This window comes from Triturus cristatus, chromosome 4_2 (assembly GCF_964204655.1).
Source record: "Triturus cristatus chromosome 4_2, aTriCri1.1, whole genome shotgun sequence".
NCBI lineage: Eukaryota > Metazoa > Chordata > Amphibia > Caudata > Salamandridae > Triturus > Triturus cristatus.
This window is the reverse complement of record NC_140586.1, coordinates 800292714-800318952: the sequence shown is the minus strand read 5'-3', so window position 1 is coordinate 800318952 and position 26239 is coordinate 800292714. Positions and strand designations below refer to the sequence as shown.

At 53.6% G+C, this 26239-nt stretch overlaps 1 protein-coding gene across 3 annotated transcripts in view; it reads left to right on the top strand.

The window, feature by feature from the left end:
* The window catches only part of LOC146835075 (vitamin D3 hydroxylase-associated protein-like), a 536242-nt gene that overhangs the window by 123777 nt on the left and 386226 nt on the right, over positions 1 to 26239 (top strand). Inside the window, exon 1 of one of the 3 annotated variants that reach the window (XM_085602741.1) lies at positions 19763 to 20011. The exons of the other annotated variants lie outside the window; for them this stretch is intronic. Within the exon in view, the coding sequence (XP_085458867.1) occupies positions 19805 to 20011 (207 nt within the window). The 5' untranslated portion in view covers positions 19763 to 19804. Of the gene's footprint in view, positions 1 to 19762; positions 20012 to 26239 lie in introns of those variants that run through there. 3 annotated transcript variants of the gene reach the window in all.

The following is a 26239-nucleotide window of genomic DNA, read 5'->3' as shown; positions in this document are numbered from 1 at the left end:
TTGGCCCAATTATTTCTCAACGGAAAAACAACTAAACGGTGGAAAAGATTCAGCCTAAACCTAACTTGAAGAAACCGTTCATAGGAGGTAATACTATAGGTTAGGTAAGGCTGGATCCCGAATACCGTCTGGACAGTCAAACTATGTCTAGCTGTTTGCTTCATGGCCTCTGAGTTAAGTCGTAAGTCTTCGAGGTGGTTAAAACAGAGTTTGTAAAAGACCTTCCTCGGTATCTCCTGAATCAAGGTAGGGTCATAGTAATATTTTACTAGCCCTAGGTCACTTAAAAATTTTTGACATAGACTAACCACCTAGATCTGTGTGCGTTTTCAAGGGCTTTAAAGTCTTGAATAATTTTTTGAGTAAAGACTGTTCTTTCCGACGACCAAATTCGGTGCCACAATAACAGTGGCTGGATTCTCGCCAGATCTGTCACATACGGAAGACCCAGTTCCAGGTGGGAGGAATAATTTGCAGCAGTGGTTGGTAGTGAGAGAAGGTATTTCAGAAAACCGTTCTCTACTGCCTGAATGGGACCCACGGCTACGTGGCCCCATACACCCGCTCCATACAAAGCCACTGAAATACATTTGGCTTTGTAAATTTTAACCATTTCCACGGGTGCTTTTTTCCCTAGTTTCCTAGAGAAATTTAAAAGAGCGGAAGTGGTTCTCGTGAATTGAAGTTTCCTCACTTCAACTGCCGGTTTCCAGCTAAGTTTTTGGTCAATCATGACACCTAAATAAGGGTATTTATCAGTGGTCGCCAGTTTTTCGTTATTCAAGTAAATAGCCCTGGTTTTGTTTTTTTTACCAACCTCCGCCTTCATAACAAAGGATTTCCCAATATTGACTTTAAGATCCAAATTGGCCATGAAAAGAGCATAGCTGTTTAAGGCCCTCTGAAGTTCGTTTGAGGTGCGGGCCAATATCACCGCATCGTCTGCATACAGAAGAGCTGGTATTAGACGATTGGCTGCCATAGGAAGGTCCTGGGCTCCCCTCAACATCTCCCTCTCCAGACCATTAGTGTAAAGGGTGAAGAGGAAGGGGGCCAGGACACAACCTTGTCTGTGGCCCCTCTCCACTCCAAACGACGCGGTGAGTGCTCCACTGGTGCCAAACCTCACCCTGGAAGTCGCGTCAGCGTAAAGTTCCCCTCACAAAGGTAACTACACTAATATCCATCCCTAGGTCTAATAGGATGGACCAGAGTTTAGAGTGGCTGACACAATTGAACGCGGCTGACAGGTCTACGTAGACCATGTAGAGTGCTCCAGCCTTAATGTTTACATATTTATCAATCAGAAGTGATAAGTTTAAGGCTTGGTCTATGGTCCCCAAACCCTCACGGAACCCATATTGTAGATCGGATAAGATGTTATTTTCCTCCGCCCACTCCTGCATATGACCAAGAATTATGCGGCCCATCATTTTCCCCGTGGTGTCCAATAGGGAAATAGGGCGGTAGCAGGAGACTGAGCTTCTGTCCCCTTTCTTAAAGATCGGGACCAGTATAGAGTTTTTCCAGGATTCCGGAATACCGATGATGCAGAGTGCATTAAGGACCCTGGTCAAAAGAGGAATCCAAAGGTCAGTATGGGTTTTAAAAAAGTCTATTGGGACCCTGTCGGGGCCCGGGGCCTTCCCTTTCTTGCTTGCACTTAAAGCCCGAGTGACCTGATCAAGTGAAATGGTCAGGTCAATAGGGAAAGGCGAAGACTGTTGATGGTAAAAATCATTGTCCCTAACATTTGTTGATAATGGGTCAATCATAAAAAAATTTGAGAAATGCTCTACCCAGTCCTTTTCATCTATGGCGACCTCTATTTTGGGAGAGCCACCGTTATCGGTCAAGAAAGGTGATTTAACCACTTTCCAGAATGGGGCACTATTTTTACAAAAACAGCTCTCGTGCAGTTGGTCCCAAAGTGGTTTTTTTAACTCCGATTTTCTTTCTTTTATAGCGGAGTTATATGCCCTCCTCAGTTCGGATATCTCAGTGGGGACCCTAACTGTCTTGCGTAAAGCAGATTTTAACTTCGAATACGCTGCTGTGCACATGTGATTGAACCAGCCCTGTCTATTCTTTACACTATTATTCTTTTTTACCATTAGGGCTTTATTTATGGTCTGAATCACAGTGCCAAAATTGATGGTAACCTCGGCATCTGTAGTGGTCAAGTCCAAACATTTCAGGATGGACGAGTATGCGTCGGTTACCACGGTATTAACAGTTTCAATGGGATCGACTAGGGCCCAGTTGAGAGAATAGCCATTAAGTCTGGCTAATACCAAGTTATTTTGGTCCAACAAACTGGGAATATTAGGGTTGGGCCTGTCGGAGAGATAGATGGTGATGCTAAGAGGGTAGTGGTCGCTCCAAACAATCTGATGTATATGAAAAGCAGTGTCCCTTTTTATGGCTCCATTTGAGATTAGAATAAAATCGATGGTGGAGTTGCAACCTCTCCCGTGGAAGGTAGGGGCCAGCGCCATATTCGGATTGGCCAAATTATTGGCAATTCCCAGATCTAACTTGAACGTGATTTCATTTAGGGAGCTACCTAGAGTCGAGTGGCTGAAATGAGGAATAGGATTATCTGTTTCGTCATTTAAGCCACATAAAAATTGATTAGAAACACAACAGGGGGTCTGGTTGAAATCGCCACCCCATATAATAGTTACCTCCCTGGCTGATTTCCTAATAATAGATGATATTAAGGAGCAGATGGTATTAACTACTTCCATTGCTTCTGATTCAGGGAGATTGTTATAATAATTAACCAGCAGAAAGGAGTCCTTCGCATTTATACTAAAGCTAAGGAGCTGGAAATTGGGGTCGAGTTTTAGGACCCTCATCTCGTCGGTCTTAATCAAATTTGATATATAGGTAGTTAAGCCACCCTTGGCCCTACCAGACATGGAGGGTTGGGCAGGTGAAAAGTACGTTCTATAGCCATCGAGATGAATTGCTGTTGTCAGCCAAGTCTCCTGTAGACACAAAATATTAAAATTTGAGGTAAAATTAATCCAGACATCGTTCCCTAATTTGGAGCGTTGTCCAGCTACATTCCAAAATACAGCCACTATTTTTGATTTGGTAGTCTCTCGATGATAAATGGTGGTAGGGTTTGATAAAGGTATCGAGGATACCAGCGCTTCATCCGTCGATTGAGGGACAGGGCTTAGTGCCAGATGTAGTGGCTTCTTATTGTGAACTGCAGTGGGATTTAAACGAGGGGACAAAAGATCACTATTCGCTCGTACCTTGGATCCAGAATCAAGAGGGACCCAAGTATATTCTCCAATAGGGAGTTAGTCAATGTCCTCTAGTCCTCTAAGAGAAGAGAAGCGATTGGAAATAGGAATGTTAAAATTAAAGCCCCCTAGTTGGGGCCGTGGGTAGGTTCTGGGCTGTGTTATGTTCCTAAGTAGTGTCTGGGGATAGAAGTAGGTCAGGTCGTAGGTTCTAATGACGCTCTGGTCTTGGCCTTGAAACCAATTGATTATATGCCTTGTAGCCCTGCGATCTCTAAAATTAATAATAATCACGTCCCCTTGAATTTCCTGCGGCCGTGAACCAACCCAACCAAGTCTGCGAACATTTAAAATTTCGCCATCGATGTTAGGAGGTAGGGGTCTGTTGTGTCCCAGCCAATATATAACCTTATTTTTTAGGTCGTGATAGCCCTCTTTTTTCCTTGTTTCTAGTGTTGGGACTCCTGCCAAGACGACAACGTAAGGGACCGCCTCCGGGGGCAAATCTATGTGATGCCAGTTTACGCCGTCAGTCTTCCCCGGCGCGGTGGCAGCACATACATTGCGTATATGGGAGTCGGGCCCATTAGTTTGGGAGCTGACAATTGTCTGGCCACATTCTAGCTCAGTATTATCCTTCCGATTGGATAATGAACTTTTTAAACTTAATAAAGGTGGTAAGGTTTTATTGGCCACTAGTTTAGACTGTCTATCTTCTGCCGGTAGAGATGGTTTAGAATGAATGGGACTATTTAAAGGTGTCAATCTATTAGACGATAGCTCTTTTAGTTGGTCAGTGTTATTTGGGATCAGCTTCTCCAATGACCCAAGTTGTTTACAGATTCCCTTCATTCTTTCAAAGAGTGAGAGAAGAAGTGATCTTACAAGTAACTCCAAGCGGCCCGTTAATTCATTTATTAATGGATCAAAGTAATGAAGGTCCAATTGGGTTTCGGGGCCTTGTGGTTTTGTAACAACTGGAGGAACAAGAGTCTCAGTATTTTTCGCTGGTTTACACTTGTTGTTACTAAGTGTGTTCATTTTGTTAAGTTTCTTCCCTCCCCTCTTTCATTTTTTTGGTGGAGGGCCTACGATGATAGTTCCCCTGCCCTTCTTTAGCTGGGGAGTTACAGCAACGGCCCTAGGAGACTGTGAGTCTAATATTATAGGGTCAGAGGAAAAATCAGAAGGTGAGTTAGGAACAAGCGGAGTTGAATGGGTGTGGGATTTTGACAGGAGATTAGAGTCTCGCATAGGTGAGGAGATTCTGGCAACACTGAAATGATCCAATCGAGGAGCGTTTGTTTTGTAAATGTTCAGCCGATAGGCGCCGCTCCACCAAGGCAATCTCCTTCTCGAGGACTGAAGCAGCCCTTGTGATAAAGTTATCCAGTGTTCCTCGCACTGACCCTCCCAGCAATGACGATCTACTTTTGGGAGTACGAGACGACATAATAATAGGAGATTAATATAACTCTAAGCAGCACTAGGAGGCGTGAATGTCTATACCCAATTCATGCAAAATAGACGGTCACGGAGATATTAAATGCTTTGCAGGACACAACAGTCACACGATGGGGCTTACGTGTATCGTGCCAATGAGCAAGCCTCAGAGAGTGGGCCCAGCCCTGCCTCCTCCTGCTCCGGACGGCCACAGATGGCCCGCCCTTTGCCCGGGCTTAGCCCTGCGCCGCCCGCGCGCGTCCCACGACGCGGAGGGAGCTTCGTTCTTTTGAGTGCCTCCGGGCGCGAAAGCAGCAGGAAATTGGCCGCAAAGCAGCCTGGGAGCTGTAGTCTCCCCCTGTCGCGGCCGCGATGTAATGAAGCGGCGTCAGGGGAGACCTACAGCGTCAGGAACCCAGGAGCGGCGAGATCACCAGGTTGACGGGCAGCAGGTCCACAGGTCCGCAGGTAAGGGACAAAAGAATCACACCCGCTCCACCGAGGGAGCTTCGTTCTTTTGAGCACCTCCGGGCGCGAAAGCAGCAGGAAATTGGCCGCAAAGCAGCCTGGGAGCTGTAGTCTCCCCCTGTCGCGGCCGCGATGTAATGAAGCGGCGTCAGGGGAGACCTACAGCGTCAGGAACCCAAGAGCGGCGAGATCACCAGGTTGACGGGCAGCAGGTCCACAGGTCCGCAGGTAAGGGACAAAAGAATCACACCCGCTCCACCGAGGGAGCTTCGTTCTTTTGAGCGCCTCCGGGCGCGAAAGCAGCAGGAAATTGGCCGCAAAGCAGCCTGGGAGCTGTAGTCTCCCCCTGTCGCGGCCGCGATGTAATGAAGCGGCGTCAGGGGAGACCTACAGCGTCAGGAACCCAGGAGCGGCGAGATCACCAGGTTGACGGGCAGCGGGTCCAGAGGTCCGCAGGTAAGGGACAAAAGAATCACACCCGCTCCACCGAGGGAGCTTCGTTCTTTTGAGCGCCTCCGGGCACGAAAGCAGCAGGAAATTGGCCGCAAAGCTGCCTGGGAGCTGTAGTCTCCCCCTGTCGCGGCCGCGATGTAATGAAGCGGCGTCAGGGGAGACCTACAGCGTCAGGAACCCAGGAGCGGCGAGATCACCAGGTTGACGGGCAGCAGGTCCAGAGGTCCGCAGGTAAGGGACAAAAGAATCACACCCGCTCCACCGAGGGAGCTTCGTTCTTTTGAGCGCCTCCGGGCACGAAAGCAGCAGGAAATTGGCCGCAAAGCAGCCTGGGGGCTGTAGTCTCCCCCTGTCGCGGCCGCGATGTAATGAAGCGGCATCAGGGGAGACCTACAGCGTCAGGAACCCAGGAGCGGCGAGATCACCAGGTTGACAGGCAGCAGGTCCACAGGTCCGCAGGTAAGGGACAAAAGAATCACACCCGCTCCACCGAGGGAGCTTTGTTCTTTTGAGCGCCTCCGGGCGCGAAAGCAGCAGGAAATTGGCCGCAAAGCAGCCTGGGAGCTGTAGTCTCCCCCTGTCGCGGCCGCGATGTAATGAAGCAGCGTCAGGGGAGACCTACAGCGTCAGGAACCCAGGAGCGGCGAGATCACCAGGTTGACGGGCAGCAGGTCCACAGGTCCGCAGGTAAGGGACAAATAATCACACCCGCTCCACCGAGGGAGCTTCGTTATTTTGAGCGCCTCCGGGCGCGAAAGCGGCAGGAAATTGCCGCAAAGCAGCCTGGGAGCTGTAGTCTCCCCCTGTCGCGGCCGCGATGTAATGAAGCGGCGTCAGGGGAGACCTACAGCGTCAGGAACCCAGGAGCGGCGAGATCACCAGGTTGACGGGCAGCAGGTCCACAGGTCCGCAGGTAAGGGACAAAAGAATCACACCCGCTCCACCGAGGGAGCTTCGTTCTTTTGAGCGCCTCCGGGCGCGAAAGCAGCAGGAAATTGGCCGCAAAGCAGCCTGGGAGCTGTAGTCTCCCCCTGTCACGGCCGCGATGTAATGAAGCGGCGTCAGGGGAGACCTACAGCGTCAGGAACCCAGGAGCGGCGAGATCACCAGGTTGACGGGCAGCAGGTAAGGGACAAAAGAATCACACCCGCTCCACCGAGGGAGCTTCGTTCTTTTGAGCGCCTCCGGGCGTGAAAGCAGCAGGAAATTGGCCGCAAAGCAGCCTGGGAGCTGTAGTCTCCCCCTGTCGCGGCCGCGATGTAATGAAGCGGCGTCAGGGGAGACCTACAGCGTCAGGAACCCAGGAGCGGCGAGATCACCAGGTTGACGGGCAGCAGGTCCACAGGTCCGCAGGTAAGGGACAAAAGAATCACACCCGCTCCACCGAGGGAGCTTCGTTCTTTTGAGCGCCTCCGGGCACGAAAGCAGCAGGAAATTGGCCACAAAGCAGCCTGGGAGCTGTAGTCTCCCCCTGTCGCGGCCGCGATGTAATGAAGCGGCGTCAGGGGAGACCTACAGCGTCAGGAACCCAGGAGCGGCGAGATCACCAGGTTGACGGGCAGCAGGTCCACAGGTCCGCAGGTAAGGGACAAAAGAATCACACCCGCTCCACCGAGGGAGCTTCGTTCTTTTGAGCGCCTCCGGGCGCGAAAGCAGCAGGAAATTGGCAGCAAAGCAGCCTGGGAGCTGTAGTATCCCCCTGTCGCGGCCGCGATGTAATGAAGCGGTGTCAGGGGAGACCTACAGCGTCAGGAACCAAGAAGCGGGAGATCACCAGGTTGACGGGCAGCAGGTCCACAGGTCCGCAGGTAAGGGACAAAAGAATCACACCCGCTCCACCGAGGGAGCTTCGTTCTTTTGAGCGCCTCCGGGCACGAAAGCAGCAGGAAATTGGCCGCAAAGCAGCCTGGGAGCTGTAGTCTCCCCCTGTCGCGGCCGCGATGTAATGAAGCGGTGTCAGGGGAGACCTACAGCGTCAGGAACCCAGGAGCGGCGAGATCACCAGGTTGACGGGCAGCAGGTCCACAGGTCCGCAGGTAAGGGACAAAAGAATCACACCCGCTCCACCGAGGGTGCTTCGTTCTTTTGAGCGCCTCAGGGCGCGAAAGCAGCAGGAATTTGGCCGCAAAGCAGCCTGGGAGCTGTAGTCTCCCCCTGTCGCGGCCGCGATGTAATGAAGCGGCGTCAGGGGAGACCTACAGCGTCAGGAACCCAGGAGCGGCGAGATCACCAGGTTGACGGGCAGCAGGTCCACAGGTCCGCAGGTAAGGGACAAAAGAATCACACCCGCTCCACCGAGGGAGCTTCGTTCTTTTGAGCGCCTCCGGGCACGAAAGCAGCAGGAAATTGGCCACAAAGCAGCCTGGGAGCTGTAGTCTCCCCCTGTCGCGGCCGCGATGTAATGAAGCGGCGTCAGGGGAGACCTACAGCGTCAGGAACCCAGGAGCGGCGAGATCACCAGGTTGACGGGCAGCAGGTCCACAGGTCCGCAGGTAAGGGACAAAAGAATCACACCCGCTCCACCGAGGGAGCTTCGTTCTTTTGAGCGCCTCCGGGCACGAAAGCAGCAGGAAATTGGCCGCAAAGCAGCCTGGGAGCTGTAGTCTCCCCCTGTCGCGGCCGCGATGTAATGAAGCGGCGTCAGGGGAGACCTACAGCGTCAGGAACCCAGGAGCGGCGAGATCACCAGGTTGACGGGCAGCAGGTCCAGAGGTCCGCAGGTAAGGGACAAAAGAATCACACCCGCTCCACCGAGGGAGCTTCGTTCTTTTGAGCGCCTCCGGGCGCGAAAGCAGCAGGAAATTGGCCGCAAAGCAGCCTGGGGGCTGTAGTCTCCCCCTGTCGCGGCCGCGATGTAATGAAGCGGCGTCAGGGGAGACCTACAGCGTCAGGAACCCAGGAGCGGCGAGATCACCAGGTTGACAGGCAGCAGGTCCACAGGTCCGCAGGTAAGGGACAAAAGAATCACACCCGCACCACCGAGGGAGCTTCGTTCTTTTGAGCGCCTCCGGGCGCGAAAGCGGCAGGAAATTGGCCGCAAAGCAGCCTGGGAGCTGTAGTCTCCCCCTGTCGCGGCCGCGATGTAATGAAGCGGCGTCAGGGGAGACCTACAGCGTCAGGAACCCAGGAGCGGCGAGATCACCAGGTTGACGGGCAGCAGGTCCACAGGTCCGCAGGTAAGGGACAAAAGAATCACACCCGCTCCACCGAGGGAGCTTCGTTCTTTTGAGCGCCTCCGGGCGCGAAAGCAGCAGGAAATTGGCCGCAAAGCAGCCTGGGAGCTGTAGTCTCCCCCTGTCGCGGCCGCGATGTAATGAAGCGGCGTCAGGGGAGACCTACAGCGTCAGGAACCCAGGAGCGGCGAGATCACCAGGTTGACGGGCAGCAGGTAAGGGACAAAAGAATCACACCCGCTCCACCGAGGGAGCTTCGTTCTTTTGAGCGCCTCCGGGCGTGAAAGCAGCAGGAAATTGGCCGCAAAGCAGCCTGGGAGCTGTAGTCTCCCCCTGTCGCGGCCGCGATGTAATGAAGCGGCGTCAGGGGAGACCTACAGCGTCAGGAACCCAGGAGCGGCGAGATCACCAGGTTGACGGGCAGCAGGTCCACAGGTCCGCAGATAAGGGACAAAAGAATCACACCCGCTCCACCGAGGGAGCTTTGTTTTTTTGAGCGCCTCCGGGCGCGAAGGCAGCAGGAAATTGGCCGCAAAGCAGCCTGGGAGCTGTAGTCTCCCCCTGTCGCGGCCGCGATGTAATGAAGCGGTGTCAGGGGAGACCTACAGCATCAGGAACCCAGGAGCGGCGAGATCACCAGGTTGACGGGCAGCAGGTCCACAGGTCCGCAGGTAAGGGACAAAAGAATCACACCCGCTCCACCGAGGGAGCTTCGTTCTTTTGAGCGCCTCCGGGCACGAAAGCAGCAGGAAATTGGCCGCAAAGCAGCCTGGGAGCTGTTGTCTCCCTCTGTCGTGGCCGCGATGTAATGAAGCGGCGTCAGGGAAGACCTACAGCGTCAGGAACCCAGGAGCGGCGAGATCACCTGGTTGACGGGCAGCAGGTCCACAGGTCCGCAGGTAAGGGACAAAAGAATCGCACCCGCTCCACCGAGGGAGCTTCGTTCTTTTGAGCACCTCCGGGCGCGAAAGCAGCAGGAATTTGGCCGCAAAGCAGCCTGGGAGCTGTAGTCTCCCCCTGTCGCGGCCGCGATGTAATGAAGCGGCGTCAAGGGAGACCTACAGCGTCAGGAACCCAGGAGCGGCGAGATCACCAGGTTGACGGGCAGCAGGTCCACAGGTCCGCAGGTAAGGGACAAAAGAATCACACCCGCTCCACCGAGGGAGCTTCGTTCTTTTGAGCGCCTCCGGGCACGAAAGCAGCAGGAAATTGGCCACAAAGCAGCCTGGGAGCTGTAGTCTCCCCCTGTCGCGGCCGCGATGTAATGAAGCGGCGTCAGGGGAGACCTACAGCGTCAGGAACCCAGGAGCGGCGAGATCACCAGGTTGACGGGCAGCAGGTCCACAGGTCCGCAGGTAAGGGACAAAAGAATCACACCTGCTCCACCGAGGGAGCTTCGTTCTTTTGAGCGCCTCCGGGCGCGAAAGCAGCAGGAAATTGGCCGCAAAGCAGCCTGGGAGCTGTAGTCTCCCCCTGTCGCGGCCGCGATGTAATGAAGCGGCGTCAGGGGAGACCTACAGCGTCAGGAACCCAGGAGCGGCGAGATCATCAGGTTGATGGGCAGCAGGTCCACAGGTCCGCAGGTAAGGGACAAAAGAATCCCACCCGCCCCACAAAGGGGGAGCTTCGTTCTTTTGAGCGCCTCCGGGCGCAAAAGCAGCAGGAAATTGGCCGCAAAGCAGCCTGGGAGCTGTAGTCTCCCCCTGTCGCGGCCGCGATGTAATGAAGCGGCGTCAGGGGAGACCTACAGCGTCAGGAACCCAGGAGCGGCGAGATCACCAGGTTGACGGGCAGCAGGTCCGCAGGTAAGGGACAAAAGAATCACACCCGCTCCACCGAGGGAGCTTCGTTCTTTTGAGCGCCTCCGGGCGCAAAAGCAGCAGGAAATTGGCCGCAAAGCAGCCTGGGAGCTGTAGTCTCCCCCTGTCGCGGCCGCGATGTAATGAAGCGGCGTCAGGGGAGACCTACAGCGTCAGGAACCCAGAAGCGGCGAGATCACCAGGTTGACAGGCAGCAGGTCCACAGGTCCGCAGGTAAGGGACAAAAGAATCAAGGCCAGCACTAGAGCTACACCTTTGATCAAAGTTCCAATTAATGGCGCGGATGAAGGACAAAACTAGTCACACACACTGACCTTATGATTATAGTTGTATCAGAGGGGAGGCCCAACCTGACCTCTCCCGAGCTTGAACGAGCTCAAACGGGCCCACCCTTATGCCGCGAGGCGTAAAGTAGTGGCTGATGGGAGGGGCTGAAGCAAGTGGCCGCTGGGTCTTGTGGTCCGCTGGTCTCCAAACAAACAGAGTCCTCCCTGCGCCTCTCTTCATTCAGGGAAAAACAGTTCCTCAAGTACAGTAGGTAGTCCCCTGTTCACAATCTTTTAGGAAATTGTACCACCTTGGTAAAACAGTTCTTTATGTTCAAGGCAACACAGGACTGAAATCTGACTGGGGTCCCACTGGGGTCAATACGGTACTGCTTGGACCTGTGGACGGGGGCCTGTTGCCGAGCGAATCCCACCAGTCTCCAGCAGCTTACTAATAGATAGCAGCTTACTAATAGATAAGAGCGGTCCCTGGCAGGCCCATTATCGTGTGCAGTTTGTTCTCGGTGTCCTCGGTGGTTGTTTAGGGCAAGGCCCCTCGGCTAAACGGGCGCAGTCTCCCTTGAGCCGGCCACCTGACTAAGTCCGTCTCCGGACACTCCGGACAACCGCGATTAAATGCAGAGCCCCCGGCTGTTTAATGCAATGCAATTCCCGCTGGTACGCCACTGGGTTTTGCCGGTATGCCGATAATTACCGGGCAGGCCCGCTACTAACCATGCCCTCAGACCTGGTGCTTAAAAAACTTTGAGCCCCCTTACGCTGGAACAGTCGGCTCGCAGCGCGCCCAAACCGCCACAGCCCTCCGAGCACGGAAGCGTACCTGTGTCAGTGGCTGTCCACACTTTTTCGAGGCTTCCCCCCCTCACTCCGGGGTCCTCGATCTCCGCTGGTGCTCTATGGACGGCAGGAGAGCTCTCCCTGTCTCCCGTGGAGCTTTCCTCTTCGGTTCCGCGTGCTGGAGGCGTCTCCCTCGTCAGTGATCGGCCCCTCGTTCCTGCTTCCGTGTCTGACCGCTTGACACGAGTGGTTTTAAGTTTGCCCCGCTGTCCTGCGTGCAAGAATGCGATTTTATTCAAAACTCACCACGTTTTCCAGAAAGTCTTCTTTGCTCATTGAAGAGAAAAACAGTCCATGAAATCAAAACAATCCCAAGTACAGTACAGTAAAGGAGGCTGCGATGAGAAGATGGCTTAACATACACAGAGAAATCCTTTGGATGAAAGCATCCCCAGAGGATGCTGGGAAATGAAGTCCAGCACATGCACGACCCCCTCCTCACAGGAGGCGGAGCCGTGTCTCAATGGCGGCAGTGGCAGCGAAGGCAGTGGCAATACTGGAGACCCAGCAACGGTGAGTGTTCCCTGGTCAAAGTCGTGGCAGGTTTTGTGGCAGAGACTCCCCCAATTACTGTCTGGTAAAGAGTCCTTCCTGGTCCTTATTTTCTGTTTTGCTCAGCTTGTTGTAGCCACCGGAGGAACTCCCCCTGTTTCTTTTACCTTTTCTCCTTGTACCAAGCAGAACCGGAGTCATATAGCAACATCGCTGTCCTGCTTTAACCCCCTCCAAACGTTACCCTCAGTGCTCCTGATTGCATTCCAACAGCCAAGCAGGAGAAGGAAAAAAAAGAGAAGGTGCAGAGACGGGGGCCGAGTATCAGGCAGGTCCGGAGCAGTACTCACGCCTCCCTCTTGCCGCCTTTATCGTAATCAAGGGAACGACCAGCAAATCCACACCAGCACTGCATAGTTTTAATATATATTGTATTTATATTTTCAACTTGATTTTTATTTACATCAATATTTTTAACTTCGATATTTTTGATTCAATATTTTTGTACTTGCCTGTTTAAGTATAGGGAGTCAATATTTTTGCATTCTATATTTTTTGTGGGACATTTTTTACATCGATGATTTTAGCATCTATATTTTGTCCGTGAAACAGCTGCAAAGTCAAGCCACTTTGCCTCCACCTACCTCCTAGGCTAATTCTTTTGGTTCAGTTGTATCGACCTAGTCGGACTCAGCCAGCAGGCCCTTTCTGGATGCGCGTGCTGCTCACCCCATGCCCTTGCCTTATCCTTTGTGCTCCCACAGAAATATGTTGTCCTTTCTCTCTTCTCTTGGCACAGTGGCAATTACATTTCATGTCTAAGCTGCAACACTTTGGAGAGGATAGGGCCTTCATACTGTCTTATCTCACTAAGGATGCTCATTGGCAACCGCCTAGATCATGTGATTGAAGTACTGGGTATTTTAAGCCCAGCGGTGCAGGGGAACACACCCTATGACTTCGGGGTTCTTCCTGTTTCAGACCTACAGAAACACAGAGTCTTCTGGGTGAAGTCAAAGATCAGTTTATTGGCTGCAGACCAATTACAGGCGTCCTAGAAGTACAACAGCGTGTATGTTCTCAGGAGACTGCTGAAAATCACAAAAACGAGCTTCTTCTTAAATACAGAATTTCCTGCCTCAGGCATACATTCCTTAGTTTATGGCATGGTCATATAAAGTATACATTACAAACGAAAAAGCAGAGTCATGATGACCATCCCACATTCCAGTTAAGCCAGCCCGCAATTATTTACACAGCAAAGCTCAGATCCCACATCAGATATCGATAGGCCCCAATAAACATGAGCATCTCCTGTTTGGGAAAACAAGCCATAAAGCAGGAACAGTCAGATGTGAAAGAGATTAGCTGGAGGCTCGTGTAGGATGAAAGGACTTTATGGTGTGTCAAGCCCTGATGCTAATCACAGGTGGCCAGAGGACGGGGAACTCGTGAGACCAGTTTGACCCGGGGGCAGCGGAGCCAAGCTGCCCAGGTCACAGAAAAGTCAAGGAAAGGCACATGTGCTCTAAAAGGCCCGTATTCGCTTCATGCTATATAGCCTATGTGAGGGCAACCATAAGATGGCCACCGATACAAAATGGAACCCACGTAGTGATGTGAAATTGCGAATACACAGTGCATCCACAACTAAAACGTTACAAAAAGCACTTGTACATACCGCATTAACCATTCGCGGTTCACTATTACCGGGATAGACAGGGGTAGGGCCTTGCCTCCTACGCGGTCCCAAATTCTAAAGTACGACATGATGACCTCTGTCCGCTGTCTTATGCTATCTTTTTAGCCTAGTTTTGTTCTAGCTGTGAGACGAAGCACACCTCCCAGTAAGCATATGTAGGGCTGTTAACCTTACGTCCAAGGAATCAAGAGTTAATCAAATATATTGGGCACCATTAGGATGGCGGGCGGACAAAGTCCGCCCGCCATCCTTTCGTAGAATGGGACCGCCCGCCATTGGTGTGGGGGTCCTGTTGGTGACATTAGGATGCGCCCGCCACACTGGCGGTCGCATCCTGCATTCTTGACATTGCGGCGGTAGCACCGCCCTCTGCAATGCCGAAATGCCATGAATGCATGTCGTGCTGTTCCATGCACAACGTGGCAGGCACCGCGTGGTGCCTGCCATGTTGTGCATGGAACAGCAGGGGGCATGCACCGCGCGGTGCCTGCCATGTTGTGCATGGAACAGCAGGGGGGTACCATAGGTACCCCCCCATGTGCACCCCGCAAGCCCCAGAATCCCGGGTTCCCCAATGGTGCGAACCGCCTGCCTTTCCATGGCGGCAATTCGAAAGACATGTCCCCGGCTGCATACTAATATGGATGGCAGTGTCTACCAGACACCGCCACCATGTTAACAGCTTTTCCACCTGGTAGGCAATCGGGCAGATTGCCTACCGGCGGAAAGCCGGTCGGACAGTCTTTCCGTCCGCTGGAGCCCCCCGCCATGGTACTGTGGCGGGGGAAATTTCAATGCGGGCGATGGTTTTTGGCGGGCGGATCGCCACTGCCATATGGGCGGTGGCGATCCGCCCGCTATCCTAATGACCCCCAATGTGTGCATTCGGAGGTGGATGTTGCTGTATCTTATCATGGACTACATGAAGATCTAAAAGATTCAGTATCTTCGGCAATAAATAGACCAGCCACAATGCAACCATTAAGGGGCCGATTCTGATTTGGGTCGAAAAGCACTCCGACCGAGTCGGATCCGGAGTGTTTTCTGACCGAGCCGGACCCCTACAGTCCGACCGAGCGAGTACGATGCGCACATATGCTGTCAGATTCGGTTCGGTCGGACTCCCATAGAAGTCAATGGGAGCCAGTTGTACGACGTGTACATGCGCTCCCATTGACTGAATGGGTACGTCTTGAACCAGTGCGCCCCCTACAGTGGGTACGTGTCGTTGCCATCCGCGCCGTACATGCCTGTGTGGTGGAGACCCATGTGTCTCCCCCTGTGTGCGAGTCGTATGGCTGCAGGTGTCGGGGGGGGGGCCAACGCGGACCCCCGAAGTCCGACTCCCGGAGCTTTTGTGAGCCGGACACTCTGGCTCGCAAAGGCTGTCCGACGCGTGCATCGTACTGGCTCGGTCGTGAAACGCATCCATTGCACGCCACGGTTAGCTTACGACCGAGACGTACGGAGCGGTTCGGACCCGGACTCGGAAACGACTCGGTCGGTGAATTTCATGTAGCTCGCATTGTACTGGCTCGCTCGTACAGCTGTACGAGTCGAGCGGAAAACACACGTACGGCTCGTAGTTTTTCCGGCCGGATCGCGTTCAGTGCCCTTCCGACCTGGATCGGAATCGGCCCCTAATTTGGTATTGCAAAGTGATCAGTGGTGTGCCAATTGTCAGTTTCTAGCTCCGCATGGATCGTGCTGTGCAATCCTATGCCTGAAAACTTCAATAAATCAATTAATATGAAATGAACGTATAATTTTATGTAAATGTGCATAAGTGAAGACACTCTAAGACCCTAGTAACAGTGGGAGCAAGGCAAGCCATTGGTTCACGTGTTCAGGGAATGCTTGCAAGCTAAGGCGTAATGGAATCAGGGGGTTTTGGGGAAATCTTAGGCATAACCTCATGGTGCGCCATAAGGCGTGGCAAAGTTAACACAACACGGAGTTAAGGGTGAAGGACAATTGGGGATTGGGGATAACACTACAAAGAATCAAGGGTAACGGAATCAACGATCTAGGGGAAACTCAGGCAAGTTATTATAGCGTGCCATAAAGTGCCACAGGGGTAGTGCAACATGAGCTCTCTGCGCTAGAAACTACACACAGTGCACATAAGGGGGTCATGACACTCCACAGGCTCTGTGCTCCTGCTGCCCATCGCTTAAACACTGTAAGACACTATCCACAGATTGATGAACGTCTCCCCTGTGTCCACCTGGCCCCTGTTGCCACCATCGTATTTCTTTCTCCTGCTGCAACTCCTTCTCCACCAATTCCCCTTCATAAATCCTTCCCTCATCATAGTCCAGAACTGTATCTTCTAACGTATTGTTAACCATAGTACCTGTGACAGCGTTTGCTGACTGCCACTGCGGCATGACCACTTGTCTGAAACCTGTACTTGGATCCGGTCTGCGTTGAGGGGCCCCTAACCATGCCCTCCCAACTTCTCCGATGCAGGACGCCATGTCCTGTGTTGTCCGGTGCCGGGGGTAGCCCTGTACCCTCCAGTTGGTTGTACAGCCGAAGCCGTTCTGTACCTTCTTGGGGCAGTGATCTTGCCATCCACTGCCGCCGTCCAGCTGGCCATACTGGAGTCAGCCTCCTCTTTACCTTAGGGTATTGGAGCCCCATTGATCTCTCCCGAGTCTGCCATGCTGATCACCCTGCAAGAAAGAGGAGCTGCCCAGTGTTCTGATGACTTCATTATACTGAACCATGCTCACCCCCACATCTGACAATCAACTGTTACTATCTACCTCCAAACGTGAACCTGTCCATACCCTCAACAGCCCAACCTGTGCCCCTGACATGCTATGCCACCACGCTACCTGAGCAACTCTGCCTGTGTGCCGGTCCGCCCTGGCAAAATGCCCTCTGAGGCTTCCTTCCCTCATGTCCCAGTGATCTACTCCTACCCTAAAACATCTGATCATTGCTGACCCCCTTGCCCAGTCCCACATCCTCCCCGATGCTCCATTCAAGGCCTGCCGCCACAATCGCTGCTGCAGGGACATACAGCGCCTCTGGTGTGCCAGGTTTAAAACCTCCCACCTCTGCCCCTCCCTGTGTGATTTCCCCTGAGTGCCATGCGGTCACATGCATTCTGTCCCCCAACAACACCCCCTGCACACACCGCTCCCTCTCACCCACTAGGGCTCTCTCCTATAGATCCCCTCTCTCTAATGAGACCGGGGCCTAGGGCCCCCCACCTCCTGCTCAACCCCATCCTATTCTGAACTCCACTTGCTCTTGCCTCTTCCGGCCCCACAATAGTCACAGCCTCCTCCACTGCTGCCTGGAAGGAAAATTCGTTCCTCCCTGTCTTCCCTTCCCAGCTCGTCCCTGTCAAAGGAAGCAGGCACTCTCCTGCAGCGCCAGCATCCACCCTGGCCTCCCTCTTAGAAGAGGCTACCAAAATGCGGCCTGCAACATGGCTTACCTCAGTCTCCCTACCTTTCCCTGCTACTACGCACACTGATCGTGCTTCTCCATCCTCAGTCAGGTCCCTGCAGTGGCGTAGCAAGGGGTGATGGGGGGCGGTCTGTTCCAGGCGGCACGAGTTTTGGGGCGGCTGCCTCTCTCCACTCTGAACTGCTGTCTCGGAGGCAGCAATCTCCTCCCCGCTCTATATTGCGGTTGTCGCGGGCCAGCAATTGGCTCCGGATCTCGCCAGCACCCCACAACCCCCCCCCACCTCTTCGATGAGGTGGCAAACGCAGGGACCACCACGAGCGTACTTGGGGATAGCTACGCCACTGTCCCTGGCCAGCTCGCAGACGCTAGCAACCGCACAGTCCCCTGCACTGCCTCCCCAGGCCACCCATGCGGGTACATAGCTGGCGCTCCCATGCTGAGAAGACCGTTTGGGCACCTACTCTCCCCAGCAACCCGCTGCACATGCCCTCTGGCCGCTCTCCACAGTTGCCTTACCTCCAGGTTCTTTTCCGGGGTCTAGCGTGGCAGTCAGTGAACGCCAAGTCATGGGACAAATGCACCAATCGCCAGGAGACCCCAAGCAATCATTCCCTTCCCTCACTACTACAAACCAAAATGCTCTCTGCGACCTTCTACCAGCCACAGTGTCACCACTATAAAATAGTGGCTGGTGTCGTAAAATGGCCGGTTGTAGACCCCTGGGCTACAATATAGCCCAAACCTCAGCAGTTGCTGGACTGTTCCATTGCCTAAATTATCCCAGGGGCAGACCTCCCTGTGGTCAGCTGCCCCCCCCCAAGACTCCATTCCACTAGCAATGGGTGCGGTCCAGAATCCGGGAAAGAGTTAGCAATTCAGGTTCGAATAAAGGTGAAGTTTCGGGGGGGAGGTGAGATGGTTGAGATCAGGGTTAGCTGGAGCGAGGACCGTTGCAGCCCTGGCTTTCCATCGCAGATCTTGTGATGATAGATTATTTGTAGCACAACCGTCCTTTATTGTTAATCAAAACCATGGCTAAACAGGTTTCTCCAAAGAAGGGTCTTCTCCTACATGGTATAACCGTATTCGTTTACCACACAGGCCCACGTTGCAAATTCCGCTGATCCCGGCGAACCCGTTGGAATTGCAAGTTTTTTTCCACTGCTGAAATTGACCAACATCTTTTTGAAGAAAGACCGGAGAAAACATGCGGGAAGTGGTCAAAAACACCCGTCCCAACACTCTTTTCCTCAAATCTTGCAACCCTGTCATTTCCTCCCCCTTGGACTGACCGGGAGGCCGGTGACGGTGATTCCAGGGCAGGGAACTACCCGATGTGTTCAGTAGCAGTCGAGGCCAAACACCCGTCTTTCCTAACTGCGCTTATGTTGCCAGTCTGCCTGGGTGGCAGGGCACAGCGCCTCTCTTGTTTGTGAGCATTTCACTTCACATGCCGCCGCTCTCAGTAACTTTCCTTAAAACGCCACTCCAGCAACTCAGAACAAGGTCAGTCACCCTTCTGTAACGAAGAGGGCACGCGCAGGCCCCGGGCACGTGCAGGCCCCGAGCACGTGCAGGCCCCGAGCACGCGCAGGTCCCAGGCACGCACAGGCCCCAGGTACGCACAGGCCCCAGGTACGCACAGAGCCCGGGCACACAAAGGCCCTGGGCACGCACAGACCCCGGGTACACACACACACACACCGGGCACACAGACCCCGCACAGGCCTCGGGCACACACCCACACTGGTCACACACAGACCCCGCACAGGCCCCGTGCACACACACATACCTGGTACGCATAGGCACACTCGGACTCGGACCCCGAGCACAGTACTCCGCATGTTTCTGTAATGCACAAGCCACATGCATCAGAGCTCTTTTTTATGCTCGCCGGAAAACATGCATTGTTTAGAATGCAGGAGGATGGTTCTTAATTTAAGCATAATGCATCTAATTGGTGGACTTCAGACTTCTGCTAGTCTAGGTCAGGGATTTTTTACTGAAATTTGTGAAAAATGTTAAGGTATGCAGTATTACATGACAGCTAAAAACAGCTATGTACGGTGCTTTTTCCTATAAAGACTTCTTTTCGAAGTCCACGATTCCCTGTAAATATATTCCTGGTAAATATAGAATATTTACGTTCCATTGATGTCTGGACGGTGATGGCACCGTCTCGTGCCCATCAGACTCGGCCTCTGCTTCGATCTCTGCTCCACAATGTGCCATGGGCAGGGCTGAGGCTGGCACAGCTGCCCTCTGCACTGATTGTTGCTAGGACACCCAAATCTTGCTCTTTTGAAAGCCTGCCCAGAATCTGTGGCATGCTGTTGTGTTGAGTTTGGAATGTGTGGCCCCGACTCATCCCGGCTCAGCTAAAAGCGGCCGCTCCCCGGAGCCCGCTCAGTGGTGGCTCTGAAGGGCTGGGGAGAGGACCATGCCGCTGAAGAAGGTGAGCCAGCTGGTCCCGGGGGTGGTGGCCGGGGAGCTGCTGGCCGCGGCCCTCATCTGCTTGGTGACCACCCTCCTGGTGCTGCGATGGAAGTGTCGGCGGCGCGTGCTCCAGAAGATGGAGCGCGCCAGGATCCAGAGGAACTACGGACTGGAGCAGATGGACCGGATGGTGCAGCAGTCCAAGAAACAGGTAGAGAGGCTTCGTGCGGACTGTCGCTCCATCACGACTCGCTGGGCGGGGCCAACAAACGTCTCTGCGTTATCTCGCAAACGCGACAGCGCAGTGGCGTTACATCTTGATCCCACTCTTTGTTCTGCTTCGCACCATTGTTTTCCTATTCTTGGTCTCCTGTTGTATTCTTCCTCACCCTTTAGCCTGTCTTTAACACAACTCTTAATGTACTCTTCTAGACCCCTCCTATCTCACAAATACTCTATAGTTTCTTGCCACCCTCTTTCGGTTTTCTTTTTTTATGGTACTGTTTTTAGGCCAATCGCGTAGCAAAGATGCATGGGATTCTTATGCAAGGCAGGAACATGGGCGCTTCTAATCTCTAGTTGTCTAGTAAAAATAGCCATAACTGGGCAGCAGGGGGCCCCGTAGGACTCTGGGCCCCGGTGCCACTGCTCCTGCTTCACCATTGATAACTGCGCCTGTGTTTGAAGCGCGGTCGTTGCCTAGCTCGCCATGCCTCTCACGCCCAGTTGGTCAATAGCCCCGCAATGTAACAAGGGTGTCATGAGCCGCAAGGAAAGTGAGCCCCCCGCGCTGTGGTTGGGAAGTGAAATAGCCCTAATTGATGTTTAGAGGGGTCCTCCAATCCCTGCTCCCCGGTGTTACTGAACCTGCTACAAACAGCAACTGAACAGGCTAAATGATGTACCATTGAAGATGCGCTTTCATCTGAAGCACTTTGCTCCTTCCATGTCTGTGCTTTGGGCATATTAGTGCATCTCCGTTAACACGTGCTTTTATCCACACAGGATGATTACCGGGTTTAATGGTGTGCGCAGGCGGAGTCAATATAACTCCTGTCAAATCACAGAATAGCTGTAAAATAGGCTTAGTCCTGTGAGTTGGGCATTCGACGGGCCCCCCAACGAGGGAAACCGAGGCACACAGAAGTTCTTTGTCATTGGAACAGATTTTGGGCCCGATCTAGTGTTTGATGACCCAGTGGCGGCTCCTCCGCTAAGGCGGAGGAGCTTCGCCCCACTGCTTGCAGCAGTGAAATAAAGAAAACATAAAATGATAATAACTCGTTATTATCTTTTCATGTTTCCCTGCTGCGGCAGCTTTGTGTGAGGGCGGGGCTGCTCTGCTTACAGAGCTGGGAAGGGGAGGAATGGGTTTGGCCCCCAACCCGTGCATGAATATTTGGCCGGCCCTCTCAGGTCGGCCAAACATTCATGAGCACTTTTCCCCTGTCATTTAGAACATGCCCAGGCCCCCATTCCCTGTCTGAGCGCGGATCCACAACGCTTAGACCAATCACAACGCTGCATTGCACCGTTGTGATTGGCTCAGGGGAGCCGGGTGCTCCCTACTTCCCTGTTCCAGCTGGAGAGACAACGGAGGGACGGCAGAGGAGAGACCCGGTAATCAGGTTAAGTTTTTATTTTACATTTTTACTTCCTCTCACCCCCTCCCCGCCCCCTCACACCAGATCCCTGCCCGCCACCACTGGGACAGAAACAGAAGGGGGATGGGAGCACACTGCTACCTCCCAGCACAGTTCGCCCCTTTGCATCCTGGTACATGCAGTTCAATTTAAATGCTTACTTGAAATTTTGCAGAGTGTCTCACCAAAGTTGGTGCAGGTTAGTGCTGTTAATCTCTATACATGTGCTTCTGGATTTCATCCTTCTTCAGTAGAGATAAAACGAAATTCTTCTGGGGTTTGCTGAGAAAGCTGCCACAATCCTCTCAGGTCTCTGTACCTCTCCCTGGCGCAGAGGTGCCTCCCATGAGCTCGTCAGCCCAGTGGCTCAAGGGAGCCTTTTTGAAACAGAAGGGGGATGGGAGCACACTGCTACCTCCCAGCACAGTTCGCCCCTTTGCATCCTGGTACATGCAGTTCAATTTAAATGCTTACTTGAAATTTTGCAGAGTGTCTCACTGTTAGAAATGAGGGGGCTCTGGTTGACGCAGGTGTGAACCCACAACAAGCAGGGACCCTTTACTTCTTGTCAGGGCGAAGGATGACTCCCCAGAATAACCCCTGCTCACCCTCTAGGTGCGTGGCGCGAGCAGTCTAGGCTAAGTCTCAGGCGTACACGGTTAAGCAAATGCAATTACACATACAGTAAACCCCTTGCCTGCACCACAAACGGACACCAATCAGGAAGTATATAAAAATAAGCTTTTATGTAGTTTCAGCAGATTCAAATACAAGGCCCAGTAACGTTGAACTGATGGGGCCACAATTCTTGGAAATACGGTAAAGTTCTCTTTGTTTTACGGAAGGTTCTTTAGGCGGGCACAAGGTAACTGTAGGCCTCAGCGCACTTCGTGCTGAGGCAGCGCCCAGGGAGCACACAGCAGATGACAGGGAAATAAGAACGTTGCGGACCCTGGATCCGATGCGAGCTCGCGGTCGAGTTCGTAAGTACAGTACCTTGTTTCTTGACGCAAAGGCGGGTGCGGGATTTCAGCGGCTCTTCGACAGAAGAGCGAGGCAGCGTCCGGGGCTCCCACACTTCACGAGGGTGTCTGATCTTCAGGCTCACGACAAGAGCGGGGTGTTGTAGGGGGCGGGTGAACAAAGCGGGGCAGCCGGGCACGCAGATGCGTCCGGGCCGTCCGAGGCTTGGAGATGCTCACAAACGCCGATTCCGGCGGGAGGGTGAAGGTGCACAGCGAGCCTCCAACGAGCGAGGTGACGGGGCAGCCCAGCACAGCGTAGGGGGAGCGGCTCCGATCGAGCGAGGCTCTTCCCAAGGCGGGGGCGGCTAAGCAGTCCTGGTCACGGCTCAGGGAGGGACTGGGCACGAGGGTCACAGCTCCGGCGAGGGAAAGGACACCACAGTCCAGCAGCAGGCGAGTGAAGATCAGGTAGAGCCCAATGGTCCTGGGGCTCAGTTCAGGGGGCAAGCTCAGTTCCAAGCCCTTGGAGATCGTTTTGGAAAAGCACAAGTCTTGAAAGTAAAAGTAAAGTAAAAAGTCTTCAGCAACAGTTTCTCTTCTCTCCTTCGGCAGCAAGGTCACCACTGCAGGCCAATCCCCCAGGATAGGGACAGTCTTCCTCCTACAGCTTTCCCGGTGCCTCCTCCTCAGGCAGAGATTCTTCTTGGTCAAAAGCGGATCTAGTTTCTTAGGAGCAGGGCTCCTCCATTTATACCACAAATCTTTTGTTCTCCCAGGCCAGGGGGGCCCTTGCCTAGTTCAGTCCGGTTTCTGAGCACTCTGTTTACGTGATGCAGGCTTCTTCTTTCGGAGTGCAGGGCAGAGTCATCAGACGCTCCACAGGGGGTGGAGCCGGCATTGAGGTAGCGGAGCACTGTCCTATTCAGAGCCTAGGAGCACTCCTCCCACCCATCTACCTGTCGATCGTCCTATTCATACCAGGCTACCTAGCCCTGCCCATCTGGGTTCCCCCAGCCCTGTCACTCACACCAGCCAGACATCAGATACACAACACGCAGAGGCGGCTGAAAGGTTTAGGCAAGCAAAGGCCAACTTTCTAAAAGCGGCATTTGCAAACCCGGAATATTAAAATAAACCTTGCGAAAAGATGTACCTTATTATTCCGAGTTCAGGCATACTAAACTCGATCTCCTACCATGTTCCCTGGGTCGGTTAGGATCATAGGGTGTAATAATCCAGGCCGCCCATACTGGCCTATGAGAACAGGGTAGCCTTGCAGTAGTGAACAACAAGATGGCGGTAATTCACTACTAGGACATGCCACGCATCCCGGCTTGTCCTACCTTAGGCGTACAATGCACCCTGCCCGTGGGCCTACCAGAGGGGTGACTAACATGCAGCTAAGGGAAGGTTTCAGGGACCGGCAAGTGTGGGCACTTGTCGGTCGGCGTGTCAGTACCAGACTGCACGCAGGTTCTGCGATGGCAGACCTTAGACGTATTTTACCGGCCGCATCTGTGGGTGGCACAACCCGTGCTGCAAGCCCACCAGCGCTGTTTGCCTTTACATGCCCTGGCGCTCCTGGCGCACTTTACTGGGGTCTGATAGTAAATCAAACAATCCAATCATGGAATCCCACCAACATATACAATTTACATAGGGAGCACTCGCACCGTGACACTGGTTGGCAGTGGCACAGCGCGCCGAGCGGCCAACACCATAAAAACACATGAGGCACAGCGACAAAAAGAGGAAGGGAGACTCACGCCAAGGTGCCAGGTCTAACACGTGTCCCCTCCAGCTGAAAAGTGGGGAGAACTACCCTACCCCAGGGAGTTCCTCATCACTAAGGCGGAAAAATCTGGACAGACCGTCAGCATTGGCGTGATCTGTACCAGGGCGATGTTCCACCGTGAAATCCATACCCTGTAGGGAAATGGACCACCTCAACAGCTTTGGATTCTCACCCCTCATATGCATCAACCATCTGAGGGGCCTGTGGTCCGTCTGAACCCGGAAGTGAGACCCAAACAAGTAGGGTCTTAGCTTCTTCAGCGCCCAGACCACAGCAAATGCCTCACACTCAATAGCACTCCACCTTTGTTCCCGTGGAAGTAACCTCCTGCTAAGAAAGGCTACGGGTTGATCTAGGCCCTCCTCATTAATCTGTGAAAGAACAGCCCCCACCCCATGCTCTGAAGCGTCTGTCTGAACGATAAACTCTTTGGAGAAGTTGGGAGCCAAGAGAACGGGCGCCGTGCACATAGCAGTTTTCAAGGCCTCAAAAGCTTTCTGACAGGTGTCAGTCCAGATCACTTTCCTGGGCTGCTTCTTCGAAGTCAGCGCTGTCAAGGGGGCAACCATGTTGCCATACCCCTTGACAAACCTCCTGTAGTACCCGGTGAGACCTAGGAAGGCTCTCACCTCCGTCTGGGTTTTGGGCGCCTCCCAATTCAGGATGGTTTCTATCTTGGGCTGAAGGGGTGCCACCTGGCCACTCCCAACTTGGTGTCCCAAGTACACCACGGAACCCTGCCCGATCTGGCACTTACTCGCCTTGATCGTGAGGCCTGCCTTGCGCAGCGCCATCAACACTTCCCAGAGGTGACGCAAGTGTTCCTCCCAAGTGGAGCTGAACACTGCGATGTCATCCAGGTAGGCTGCACTGAACAAATCCAGCCCAGCCAACACCTGGTTGACCAATCTCTGGAAGGTGGCAGGGGCATTCTTCATCCCAAATGGCATAACCCGGAACTGGTAGTGCCCATCTGGGGTGGAAAATGCTGACCTCTCTTTGGCCCCCTCGGTCAAGGCGATCTGCCAATATCCAGACGTTAAATCAAACGTGCTGAGGTAGTTGGCAGCCCCTAGCCGATCGATGAGCTCATCAGCTCTGGGGATGGGGTGTGCGTCGGTCCTAGTGACCGAATTGAGTCCTCTGTAGTCCACACAGAACCGGAGTTCGGGTGTGGCTCCCGGCGCTGCAGCCTTTGGGACCAAGACCACGGGGCTGGCCCAAGGACTGCTAGAAGACTCAATTACCCCGAGTGCAAACATCTTGGAGACCTCCTCCTTGATGCAGGTCCTCACCCTGTCAGTCACCCTGTAGGCCTTGTGCCGCACAGGTGGACTATCCCCAGTGTCCACATCATGGACGCACCAATCAGTGACACCAGGGACCAGGGAAAACAGGTCAGAAAACTGTCCCAGCAGCTGGCGACAATCATTCTGTTGCTCAGGGGTCAGGGTGGAAGAGAGGATGACACCATCCACTGACCCATCTTGCTCCTTGGCTGACAGGAGGTCAGGAAGAGGTTCTGTCTCCTCTTCCATTCCAGCATCTGTTGCCAAGAGCATGCCCACTTGAGACCTCTCCAAGTGGGGCTTGAGGCGGTTGACATGTAGGACCCTTAAGGGGTTCCGAGGAGACTTCAGGTCCACCACGTAGGTAACAGGACTCTTGCGCTCCACCACCTCAAAGGGACCGGTCCACTTATCCTGGAGCGCACACGGCTCCACGGGGGCCAAGACCCATACTTTCTGCCCAGGCTGAAGCTCTACCAGAGTGGCGTTCTGGTCGTACCACCGCTTCATCTCCTCCTGGCTGGCTTCCAGATTTGCCTCAGCAAGTTGCCTGAATCGCCTAGTCTGATTCCTGAAGGCCAGCATGTAACTATATACATTCTGGGGAGGTTTCCTGGGAGATTGCTCCCAGCCTTCTTTGACCAGACTTAGAGGTCCTCTGACTGGGTGACCATACAGAAGCTCAAAGGGACTGAACCCCAGAGACTTCTGTGGCACCTCACGGTAAGCGAAGAGAAGGCATGGTAA